This window comes from Emydura macquarii, unplaced genomic scaffold, assembly GCF_026122565.2.
Source record: "Emydura macquarii macquarii isolate MOO-44397 ecotype Brisbane River unplaced genomic scaffold, CSIRO-AGI_Emac_v2 contig_1254, whole genome shotgun sequence".
Classification (NCBI taxonomy): domain Eukaryota; kingdom Metazoa; phylum Chordata; order Testudines; family Chelidae; genus Emydura; species Emydura macquarii.
The window spans coordinates 1,905,214-1,918,296 of NW_027131391.1; the positions used below are offsets into that span (position 1 = coordinate 1,905,214).

General features: G+C 39.9%; 1 protein-coding gene across 10 annotated transcripts in view; it reads right to left on the reverse strand.

Moving 5' to 3' along the window:
* DEPDC5 (DEP domain containing 5, GATOR1 subcomplex subunit) overlaps positions 1-13,083 on the reverse strand; it is a 56,932-nt gene that overhangs the window by 40,404 nt on the left and 3,445 nt on the right. For all 10 annotated transcript variants that reach the window (XM_067550036.1, XM_067550034.1, XM_067550035.1 and 7 more), the window contains 13 exons: positions 12,791-12,874; positions 12,047-12,096; positions 7,868-7,937; positions 7,095-7,173; positions 6,692-6,753; positions 5,647-5,716; positions 4,824-4,896; positions 3,824-3,927; positions 3,455-3,529; positions 2,610-2,744; positions 1,869-1,930; positions 1,710-1,783; positions 407-476 (listed from right to left, as the gene is read on the reverse strand). In XM_067550036.1, coding sequence (XP_067406137.1) covers positions 407-476; positions 1,710-1,783; positions 1,869-1,930; positions 2,610-2,744; positions 3,455-3,529; positions 3,824-3,927; positions 4,824-4,896; positions 5,647-5,716; positions 6,692-6,753; positions 7,095-7,173; positions 7,868-7,937; positions 12,047-12,096; positions 12,791-12,874 — 1,008 coding nt within the window. The remainder of the gene's footprint in view (positions 1-406; positions 477-1,709; positions 1,784-1,868; positions 1,931-2,609; positions 2,745-3,454; positions 3,530-3,823; positions 3,928-4,823; positions 4,897-5,646; positions 5,717-6,691; positions 6,754-7,094; positions 7,174-7,867; positions 7,938-12,046; positions 12,097-12,790; positions 12,875-13,083) is intronic.

Below are 13,083 nucleotides of genomic sequence, written 5' to 3' on the forward strand. Positions count from 1 at the left end.
CTTGGGCACTGGCCTTGCTGGGTTTCATGATGCCATGTCTATACTGCTATTGTTACCTGCACTAGCTAGATTAAAGATGTCATGCATATAGCTACACCATGCTACTATTACACCTTAATTTGCAGCATAGCGGTACCCCAACAATCATAGCTTTGAATTCTGTCACTAACACAGAATCCAGTTAGTCCTCACTGAGAGGACCAGACAGGAGCTCTGATGCCTGGCACCAAAAAGCATTACAAGTATTTCTGAATGATGAAGATGCAGGGGTTCCTTTAGGTCACAATTGAATTAATATGGACTGGAAGCCATGTGGAAAAGACCAGGACTGAACAGCATGCCTCAGCTAAGGAGACACCAGTTTGTCCAGATGACAGGAAGAAGAGACCCCCAGCTGCCAGCCTACCTTCCTTCCTGCCAGCTTAATCCGTGGGGTGAAGCTGTTACACAGGAGCTGGCTTTTGGATGTGTAGAAACTGGAAAGAAAAAGAAAAAGCTTGTTCAGTTAACTTTTAGGAAATAGGCACTTTCCTATTTCCCCTTCCCTGGGGAAAAGGGAAGAATTTTGAGCAAGGCTCTTTCTAGAAAAGAGATGAAGAAGACAACAGGAAAGAATCTGGTAGATGGTTACAAAGGAACTTGAGGTCAAGAAAAAGCTGCAGTCTATAAAGGCCCCACCCTTAGATTCTCAAATGCAATTCAACACATAGTTCGCCTCAATAATCTAAAAACTGAACTCTCATTCCCCCTTCCACTTCCCCAGAAAATTGTCCATTTCCATTACATTTTGCAAGGTGTGATGCTATGTGTCATTGGTGACTCTCCCCCAATCATCTTCCCTTAATTCCTTAAAAGCTATTCCTCATCCAAGCCTCTCCCATCTAAATTTATTGCAATTAGCTGACTAGCTGTAATATGTATTTTGCAGTAAGAAAAGATTCAGATGAGAAACCCTAGAGTACGCTTTCATATAAGCAAGCAGCTGATCAGAAGATCATTCTGCTTAGAAGGACAGAATATGAGTAATCTGTGAGAGTGATTACTGCTCAGGACACCCAGGGATGTAACAGAGACATGAAGAGGAAACTTGCCTATACTTGCAATAGCTATATGGCTATTCTTGAATGAGTGTGTGCGCGTAGAGGGGTATTCAACCTGTGGCTGGACCTCTTATGAAAAAAGAGAATACTGTCAGAGTACTTAACAAAAAGATATGGAAATAATGGAATATAACCATACCATGCCTTGCAGTTGAGATCACCACACTACAGGCCTTAGTGTTTCACTAGGATCCTACACCTACTCCAATCTTTGCCCATTTCAGACCCATTTTCCTTACCCATAACTGTTTATTCAGGATTTACTCCTGATTGGTTGAAGTGATCTGACCAGTCTATTCTGATTTATATAACTTCCTGCATTTGCCTAAGCAAACTTCAAAGACAGATGTGAGTCAGTCGGACATGGAGCCTCCAAACAAGTCTCCTTATAACCTTTGAAATTTTGTATTTATGCTTGCAGCATATCAGTACTATCAGTTCTTCAGGGAAAACTCAATGCACTTTGATATACCTGTCTTTGCGTGCATAGCAGGAGAAACTACCAACATAGAATGAAATGAAGAATTCAGCAGATCAGTGGAGAAGAAAATGTAGCATGAAGGCTCAGCACTAGCTGATATTTATCTATAACCCCAACAACACACTTACCTATGGTTTATCCAGTGTGGAATATTGTAGTCATCTCCCAAGCGAGAATCCCCAGGACCACTGCGATTGTGCAGCTAAGAGGAGAGAGTTCAAAGATGCAATAATTACTCTGAGTTTTGTCCACATAATAAGCAGCACTTGCAGAGAAGATTCTGTTACCTTGAAGAGCGGTACAGCATGCAGTGGTTGCTCCCCCATGCACACTAAATCCACACCAATCCCTGAAAACAAAGAAAAGAAGGGGTTAGCCACATGCTATCCAGAACTGTTGCTGCTAGCCTAATCCAACAGGACACAAATCTGAGTTAAAGTTCCATAAATCTGCTGTATTTGAACTGAATTTTTAAATCTGATTACAACAATCTGCTAATGATCCCAGGCTTTCTTCCCATCAGCTACCAAGATGTGGGTAAATGCAGAAGTGGTCTTCTTTATAAGTAGGCTGCCCTTTCTAGCCTAGTATTTAACACAATGCATTTGCTTCCACAACAAAAGTGATCTGCAATGCAAAAAACGATAGAGAGCAGAGATGTGACCAGGTGTTGTTATTGCTGTGGTTTACTCATACAGAGTGCAGGAAGGGAGATGGGAAAAGTTTCCCCAAGGCTAATGCATATCATATAAAATTGTTTTTCAAGGGAAAGTTCCTCCTGAGTTGATTTTTAAGAACTACAGAGCACTCACAAATCCCAGTGAAACTAATTGGAGCTGCAAGTTTTCAGCACCTCTAAAAATCAGGCCATTACTGTGCTTAATGTGGAAGTCTTCCAGCTATAAACTATTACAGGACATTGCAATGGCAAATTTTAGAGAGCCAAGGAGGCAATGGGCTTGGGTGAAATTAAGTTGTTCAAATACACAGATGTTGTAAAACATTGTTAGTTATGAAAGCTATTTTACCATTATCTATCATGCGCTGTTTGGTCAGGATCATGAGGAGCCGGTCCACTTCAAAAACACCCACACCAGGTGTAATAACCACAGACATCTGTCCAGTCCGGTCAAAGTTACGGTTTATGTAATGTTTGTCAAACACTATAAGATAAATCAGAATCAAGGAACATACATATTTCAAAATAAAATTATGTTAAAGATTTCATAAGCGCTCATGAAATGATTCACTACTGATAGTACAACAAAGCAACCTTCCCCAAACACACAAGTACAAGAGGATCTGTACATGTCCATGTGCAAACAGTTAGTGTCTAGAAGGCCATGACCAATGTTTTCGCCGTTTTTGAAAGGCATGGTGGATTAGCAGTAGAGGTAGGAAGAAGGGCAAAGATGATGGGTGTAGTCATGCATATACATGGATGCTTTTCCTGTCTGGTAGAAGGTTTGCTTTATTGCCACTTAGAGATCTCAAAGACAGTGAGTAATGGGATCAAATAGTATGATATTCCTCTCTATAAAAAAATAAAGCCACTGCATTATGATGACTGGAGGACTGATTTATAGAAGCCACACAGACACATATTTAGACAAAGGAAAATAAAAAATGTAATCTAGACAAAGCTTTGCAGCTGGTTCCAAGAATCTAAACTGCCCGACTTCAGATCTTTCATCTTTAATACCAGTTCTTACTGAAAGAGATAAAAACTAGTTACTGTTGGCTGAAAGAAGTGACAGTTTAAATAATCTTCCTTCACCTTGCGGCAAGCAACACTCCACAGAAATCTATTGGCTGTAGCTTTCTGTGGCCCCTCCTCTCTATACTTTGCACAAGTTTATTCTTCACTACTCACCATTGAAGGAAAGATTTATGGCCTCCAGGTAGTTCCCTTGTGCTGAGGTAGAATTATATCCTTGGGGGAAGCCCTCTGGACAAGAGTTTAAAAGAAATAAGAATTTCATTTTTAAATCTGTAAAGACAAATAGAACTTTCCTACATTTTGGAGTTATTCCCATGCTTATCCTCTATACAGAATCAGAACTTGTGCTTCCTAGGCTCCCTCAGACAGAGCCACAAGAAACTGGAGGCGGCAAGAATGTTATTTGTAGCCCAAGCATTGGAACAGGCAACCTCAATATAGAGTCTTGCCAGACCCAGAACAAGAAGCTTTGCAGGTAAGTTTAATTAAAAAACAAACAAAACCTAAGGAAGATCTCCCTACCTGCCTGCTCCAGTCGCACCAGCACCGGATACTGAATAAAAAGTTTTTTTATGGTCACAAGCAATGATGTCCACTCTTCTCGTCTCTCATTCTGAACTACAACCCTGAAAGGAACATAACTTTTGAGGACCATAGGAGGAAGAAGAACATGAGGCTTCTCAGAAGAAGTTATGAAGAGGGAGAGAAGGATGCACAAGATACAACTTGAGCAAACGAATGAGAGAAGAGAGTGAATACTTCTACAACTCTGTCTCCCAGGTGAGATAGCTATCCCACATACAAATTGTTATTTGTATTAGTATCCCTTCATATCCACAATGTGCTAGATGATGTACAAATATCAAGGCAGGCAAGGTCCCTGCCCTGAAGAGCTTACAATCCGTAGCTTTTACATGGTCTTACATTATGGCTTACATGTAAGACAAAAATATAGTAACAGGTTCCATGTTTAATATGGAAAAGTGTCTTTTTAAAGAAGGAACTGGCATTCCAAGCTAGACCAACTTTTAAGCTAGTCAAAGCTTCACTAACCATTGCTAATTCTGATCAGCAGCTGCAGGACTCAAATACTTAACTGGAAATGCAAACAAGGTTTCAACTCTGGTACCCCTTGAAGGGAATATCTGTCCTTTGGCTACTCAAGAAAGTAAAACTTCTAAAGACAGCCAAACCTTACATAAAATACTACCATTAGCACTACAGAGAGAGCCTTAAAGCCTCTGAAGTTTGTCATCAATTTCTATAACTAAGTGGCAGTATGACTGTGTTATGTACACATCCATGCAGAAAGATGATTCAGCAAATGTGTGTACACAAAAAGGTATGAGATGTGGGGCAATTGGTCAATTTATCATGACTCAGAGGGATATTTTTCATTGTGTTGAGATCTTGCCCTTGTGATGCACTCTAGCAAGAAACAGGTCTCATTAATGAGAGTTTACATATATGTTGTGTTAAAAATATCCCTTAAAACATGAAACAGTCACAGGGGAAAATATACTTGTAGAAATCTTCATAAAATCTTCCCTCATGATCTTGCCGAATCGAGGCACGGTGTATCTCAGGAAACTCATCTGAAATGGAGAGGAAAGCAAGGATGAAGACCGCTCACTCAGAAATCTGAAGGGGTTCCCTATAGCCTTACTTCCTTTTTTAGTAAAGGGAAGTTATTTCTAGAGTACATCTAAATCTCTAAGAAAAATCAGATCTCCCTGACAATTTGATTTTAAAATGAAGTTGCAGGGATTCTTCTACAAGAATGAGTACTTTGCATATATGCCTTACATCCTTTCATGTTAGGTTTTTCCTTCAAGGACGCACACAGCGACTGATCAAGCATCCGCTGTGTTTGGCACTGAACTCTCTTGGACAGAATGCATCCACTTAATACAAAAAGGGCAGCTGTGCCCATCTTGTGAATTATACCTGAGTTTTGGTACAGGAAAATAAGGTTTCCTGAAAGCTTAGTGATACACTGAACCCCTTTCTTCCCCATCATTTCCGGAGGAGAACCAGGTCTTAACAGAAATCATAAAAACAGACTCAAAGTTGTGCAAGTTCTACATATGCAATATGAAACAACAGAGGGTAAAAAAAAGTATGTATCTTCTGAAGCATCCACTGTCACTAATACTCCTTGTGTAACACATTTCCATTCCTCATGAACTCAAGAACACAGTAACCAATAACAGAATTAAGCTCCTCGTTGATACAAACTATTGTTAGCTATCAACAGCCTCTAAGAGATAATGGGGACAGATTAAAGGCAAGAGTATGAAAAGGGAAGAGGAGAGGAAAAAAAATATTATTCAGTAGCTTCTTACCTATGGATTTTGCATCATAAAATGTTCTAGAAAATAGAACCACTGTCACCTCATGGCTGCAGTTCTTCTCCTGTCCAAGAGAAATAGAAAGAAATGGGGAAAAAATACAAGAAAAACAGTTCTTTTCCCTGAATCACACTCTTCAGTAAGTAACAGTGCACATACACAAAAGAATAGGGAACAGAGATGATCACAAACAAAAGGAGAGCAAACGCAGATACACGTGTAATCAACAATGCACAGGATTTATATGGCTGTATAACACTGCTGTGCAAGTCACATAGTGCCAAGCTAACAGTAGGAGGCATACGTCGCATCATTCTCTAAAAAGACTCCTTCTTGCCAATGCAACAGATGGCATTAATGATCTGTAGAGAGCATCTTGACCAGCTCTCCCAGTCTCCTTTCAGAAGGGAAATATGGGCCCATGTGAGGAGTTAAGAGGATAACCAGAGGGCAACTTCTTCTCGTCTTCCTCCATTTCCAACATTAAAACAAAATATACTCACAATAAAAACAGACATCTCATATAGTTTCCAATTGCATAAAATCTGACACAGCTCCTATCAGTTTCATAACATTGCCAAAAAAGCAGCATGGAGACAAGACAACCCTCATGTGCACACTTCTCACCTCCTGGACACCTGGCAATGTCAGTCACACTTTGCATGCATTTGACATGTTCAAGATTTACAGCTCTTGATGATTTAAATCTACCCTTGCCCACTAATTTGTTGATTTCACATTCAACCCCATTTTAAATGTCTTATTCAGAAATGATTTTCTTATTTAAATTGAATATTTTGGCACAAAGGCCCTTGTCTATAAAGCCTCTTGGCTAAGGCAGTCATGGCCACTGGAGATTACAATTAATGAGTCAGTAAATGTGTAAAAAAATCAGGGTCTTAACTTTTAATAGTCATCTTATGGCTCTTTTTTAGAAGCTATCAGCACATTAGACAAACAAGTGATATTGGATAATAGACAAATACAAAGGATGACTTGTTCTTTTAGAAACAGGGTCTACTCAAAACTGCAACAATACCTTCCATTTGGTGAAGAGATCAGCAAGGAAACCATTCACAGCCTTCTCAAAATACAGGTCTCCTGCAAAAAGAGCAGCAACACAAAAGCATCAGAAAGCTGCCATTATTTCTATTATACACACACCTCTCTTTTGAGGTAACCTTATCTTGGGGCTCCAGTACAATAACTTGTATTAGGATCAGGGCAGCCCACCTTACAGGCATTAATAGTCACTACTGATGTTAACAGAGTAAGGAACATGACAAAGGACAATAAGCAGGGCTAAGGTTTTAGAGGCTATGAACATAAAGCACAGCTTTGGTGTCAACGACAACTGACCCTTAACTTCGTATTTCCAATGTACTGTCCATGTCCGGACAGGGCACTTAAATCATGTAAGTGAGGAGAAGTTATCTACATACCATAGATGTCAAAATCCCACATTTCACAGCTCATCTGTATAAAGATGTAAACCATGGCTGAAGTTGAGCGGAACACCACCTACAGACGAGGGAGAGATAGTGTCAAGTGGGGGTATAGCTTTATAAAATCCCTTCAGCAGGTATCAACTAGAAGGATGCTGTTTAGCTCCTGAGCTGTTATCCAAACATTCTCTAACATGAGAATTAACTAGTAAGCTACACACAAGCTTTGCCTGTTAGATAGACCACATTGTGCTAACTTCTCTGAGGTGCTTCTTTTTCAAAGTCCTATGTAATTAATGTAGTTCAACTCATTGCACTGACAGTGTTAACTATGTGTTTTTTGGAATTGGTTATTATTCTCCACATCCTTCATAACCAGCTCTATGTGCCACCATTAATTTGTGAGTGAGCAATAATTAAAAGGAACTTGCAAGGGCTTGCTTGAAGTATTTGTTAGTGAATAGGGCAGGACATTGTCCCTTGGTAAAATTCCATTTCGTTCAGAGTTTACATTTCAGCTTGTGTTATCCTTTCTGCCAGTTCTGAGAACAAAAACCAATTAATGAAAGCTTTCTACTTTACAGCAACCTCAGCCCAAAGAACAGAGCAACCAAAGAAGATCAAATAGAGAGAACTCCAATATCATACAGTAACATATTAAATACTATACCAGTACCAAACCCACTAACATGGTTAGTCAATGGCACAGTGACCAGACACCAGTTTGGACACCCTGAAACATCAGCTGAAAGAACTTTTAAAAATCCTACCCGGGTATCTTCACTGATGTACCCACATGTGACCTTCTCACTCTTAACCCACAGCTCACCCGCTTGTGCCCTATAAGCAAAACAAAGAAAGGAATTCAATGCAGAAATAACCTTTGTTAAAAAAGAGTTGAGATTAAAGAACTACACCTTGTGTTCCAGCTAGAGATGCGACAAACACTGCATTCAAGTGGGACATGAATATAGCCCTTAAAGGTGTTTGGGTAAAATCCATCTAAACAAAATGTACTTTAAATGGCTGCCCCTACGTGGCACCAGTGTCAAGCCACCTCCCACTGCAGCTCCCTACTGCAACCACTCCCTCTTATCACTTCCACACCAATCCAAAGGAACCCCCCCCTTCTGCTCTCTCTCACCAAACCCCTTGTCACAACAATATTAAGTTATCACCAAAGACCAAAGGCAAACTATGTGGCATTCAAAATCAAATGAGATTTGTCCCATCACTAGCTCCCACCACTTCCATTAGAACAAGTCACCCAATGACATAAAGAAGGCCACTTAAACATGGAGCTTTAAGCTCTTTTGCGTACTGCTTAGAATTCCTCCCACAGGTTTATTTTTATTTATTTATTTTTATCTGGTACAATTCATTCCTTTTAGTTCCAGATCAGAAATGAGCAGCCTGCACTACATCCATGAAGTGACCAAACAAAGAATTATGCCACTGAATCAGGGTCAGAACACAGGGACACCATAAAAATTCCAGGGTAGTGAAAACACAGTGTAACCATGGGAAACAGGCTTCTTTATGGCTCCCTTGGAACAGAAAGTATTCAAGATAATTTCAGCCACAGTAAACAACTGACATACATTCAGTTATTCATGTAATGAGGCCCAGTATTGCTCAGACAAACAGATCCTGTCCCTGTTTGGTACAATTCCACCCTGCACCATCAGTCACTGACTTAAGAAGGATCACTGCCAACACAATTTTCAAGGCCATCTTACTGCTTTGTGTTCTGCATTAACGTGATCATTCCCTTGACCAGCATCAATAGAGATATCCAATGCAGCAGGAAATAGCAGAGAAAGCCTATATCCACACCTCTGGGTGATATACGACCAGCAGTAACAGTCTCTAGAGAAAGCATCATCCTCACTGCTGGAAACAGTATGGGCACAACAGATGAAGTATAGGAGGTTAATAATCAAATAGCTCCAGAGGACTTGAAGAAAGCTAATGCTGCGCCAATATTTAAAAAGGGTAAAAAGGATGACTTGGGTAGTAATAGGCCTCTCAGTCTGACATTGATCCTGGGCAAAATAATGGAATGAATGATGCAGGACTCAATTAATAAACAATTAAAGGAGGGTACTATAATTAATGCCAATCCACAAGGGTTTATGGAAAATAGATCTCGGCAAATAATTTACAGAGCCCTGTGCGGATACAAAATTGGTGTCCACATCCAATCCGCAAACATGATCCGTGGATGCGGATATCCACAGATTTGGAAGGCTCTACTAGTTTGATATCTTTTTTTATTAGATTACAATTTTGGCTGATAAAAATAACAGTGTTGATTCTCTCTCACTCTCACTCATTTCTGTAAGGCATTTGATATGGTACTGCACAATATTTTCATTAAGAAACTAAATGATACAAATGCAACATGGCATATATTAAATGGATTAGAAAGTGGTTGACAGATCTCAAAATGTAATTGTAAATAGGGAACACAGAGAGGATATGGTTCCAGTGGGGTCCTACAGGGATTGGTTCTTGGTTGTATAAGATTTAACATTTTTAATCAGTGACCTGGAAGAAAACATAAAACCATCACTGAAAGTTTGCACATGGTGCAAAGAATGGGGGGGTGGTAAACAATGAAGAGGACAGGTCACAGATACAGAGCAATCTGGATCATTTGATACACTGGCCGCAAGCCAACATTGTGTGTTTTAATATAGCCAAATGTAAAGTAATATGTCTAGGAACAAAGAATGTAGGCCATGCTTACCAGATGGGGAATTCTATCCCGGGAAGCAGTGACACTGAAAAGGACTTGGGGGTCATGGTGGATAATCAGCTGAACTTGAGCTCCTGGGATGATGCTGTGGCCTAAAGGCCAAATATGATATTTGGAAACTGTGCATTCTTGAGTAGGAGTAGAGAGGTTATATTATCTCTGCATTTAGCACTGGTGCAACTGCTGCTTGAATACTCTATTCAGTTCTGGTGTCCATAGTTCAAGAAGGATGTTGATAAATTAGAGAGGATTCAGAGAACAGCCATGGGAATGAATAAAGGATTGGAATTGGAGAATATGTCTTAGAGTGAAACAGTCCAGGAGCTTAATCCATTTAGAATAACAAATAGAAGGGTTGCAAGTACTTAACAGGGGGAAACAGAAAATTGATAACAGAGGTCTTCAATCTACCAGATAAATGTGTAACAAGAGTTAACAAGACAAGTGTGTTACAAGAGTTGCTGAAGCTAGACAAAATCAGACCAGAAATAAGGCTCAAATTTTTAACAAGGAGGATAATTAATCATTGAAACAACTTGTCCAGGGTTGTGGTAGATTCTGCATCACTGTCAATTTTTAAATCAAGACTGGATGTTTTCCTAAAATATATGATCTAGTTCAAACAAGAATTAATTCAGGGAAGTCCTATGGTGTGTGTTATTCAGAAAGTCAGACTAAATTATCACAATGGTCTTTTCTGGCTTTATAATCCACAAATCTATTAAATAGGTATATTGGGGAGAAAAGAGATACTAACAACTTTGAGATGGGAACAGGGAAATATACTAGGGAGTAAGATTTTTTTAGAGACTGGAGTCCAGAAGATATACTTACCCTTTGTTTGTTCTAATATTGGGTGTGTGATGCTGGCTGGATTGGGGGGGCATTCATTATATTATTTAACATCAATATGTCAAAATTATAATAATTCATATGAGATACGTCATATCAGGTACTGTTAGAAAGGCTATAATGTGCTAAGGAAAATGATAATGTTTATGTTCATGTGTTATGTGTGTAATGGAAGTTATGGATATGTTTGGTATGTCTGTATTTCAAATTGTGCTATGTCTGGGTAACACCCCAGACAGGATGGCTGCAACACTAGCCTGCTTAATGGCCCATTAAGGAAATTCACAGGTACAATGGGCCCAGGGGGAGAAGCCAGGGATATATCTGATGAGTCACCAGGATTTACTCATGTGACCCTGCACTCCATCTTATTCCTGAACATTTCCACAAGCAGCATGGCAAAGGCCAAAGGACATAAAAGGCAGCTGCACCACATCCATTTTGTCTTTGGTGTTCAGCCTACCTCTGGATCAACTCATCTACAACTGAACTGAACTGAAGCTGTGAAACAAAGGACTGAGACCCATCCAGGTACTGGATGTACACCAGAAGGACTATACAAGCCTGCAAACTCCACAATTCTACTAGAAACCTGATTATATATATGGACTTTCAAATCAATTGTATGCGTCTGATTGCTTTAATAATTTAACATTTCTCTTATAGTTTGTTTCTTTCTTTTTATAATAAATCTTTAGTTTTAGTTATTAAAGGATTGGCTGGCAGCGTGGTATTTTGGGTAAGATCCAAACTTACATTGTTATGGTACTGTGGTGGCCCCTTTGGGGTCAGGAGAAAACTTTTTGGTAAAGAGCATAGAGTTTCAAATAACTGGTCTCTTTACTAGATCTAGTAGCTGATTGGGAGCCAGAGACTGAAATGCAGTAAAGGGGGCTGTGTGTATTTTTATTTTGGCTTCCTGATAACCAGAATGGGGAATCAGAAGCACTGTTTGTGGCTGGTTGGGAAGTCTGACTTCAGTGTCACCCACCAGTGCTGGGAGAATCTGCTCTCCTTTTACAGTCTGCCCTGACCTTGGCATTTTCAGGTGGCTATCCTAGGCATGGACGGGTCACAGGGTTTACTGAGCTCATTGATCCAATTGCACAGGCAACAACAGATGTAAGTGTCCTGTAACTGGGAAGGATGGCTGAAAGCAGCAGCTTTCTGCCTCAACACTTTCATTAACTAATGGCTAAAAGAGTTAAAATTATGGTACACAAACCCCCAAAGTATTTCTCCTTTCAATTACTTGTGTACCCCGATAGCTACCTCTAGCTATAAACATTTCCCTACATCTACTCATGAGAATAAATCAGAACAATTCAGCACTCACCGGATACCTGCAAACTCCACCTTTTGAGTGACATAGGCACACGTACTGACCTAAGACAGAAGAGTTACAGATGACATAAAAAGCAGTAACTCTCAAAGAAACTATAATGATTCACAGAAAACAGTTGTTAGAACACTGAGACCCTGAACCCCTCCCTGAAGCCACTTAGCAAATTTACAATTAACACCTCTTCCTAATGAGAATCCTGCTAGGGCTTATGTATGTAAATGGACATAGCAGAAAACATCCGAGCAAGGGGAAACAGCTATCATTTATCTGGTATACTGCTCAGCTGATTGGACACTGGCTGCACTCCAGAGACACAGAAATATGGGAATTCTCAGCTGTTGTCTAACAAGTGGTAATTCATTAATTCAGTTATTTCTAACATATTTTTGACTGAAGTACACTTGGACCCAACCCCTACCAAATTCCCTATGTTCAGTCAAAAGAATTAGAATATGATGAACAGCCCTTAATACTGTTGGCTATCAGTGCTCCATGGGAATGAGCACTATTTTCCAGAAAAAGTAGCTGTGAAGCAACTTAATTCATGACTGTAATACTCTTACATATAGTTCCCACTCATTAGTGAATGGAAGGGAATGAGGCAGATTTTTAGAAGCAACTGCCCTTGAGCTTTTCCTCAGTTCTCCATAGCTTTGCATAATAGCCATGTTCCTGTACTGCCTTTTCTCACTTTGTCCCCTCCATCCCACACATTACAACCACCATAGGCCTCACCAAGCTTTTTTTCAGTCTCCACATATCCCCACGCCCAATGTACTGATCCTTAAAGGTCAGCTCCACGAGGTCCAGGGTCACATCCTTAAAAAAGAAGTAGTACATAGATTTCAGTGTGTTCACAATACAGCACTCTCTTATATTACCTCCTGTAACACAGAAAGCCCTTTCAAAGCAAGTAAATATTCTTAAGAGGGAAGGCCTAAAAGCATAACTATTCAAGAAGCTCATATGGCTGGAATGCAGGGCACAATTATGAGCGGCAGGCTGGCACATTCTGAGGATTAGTGAAG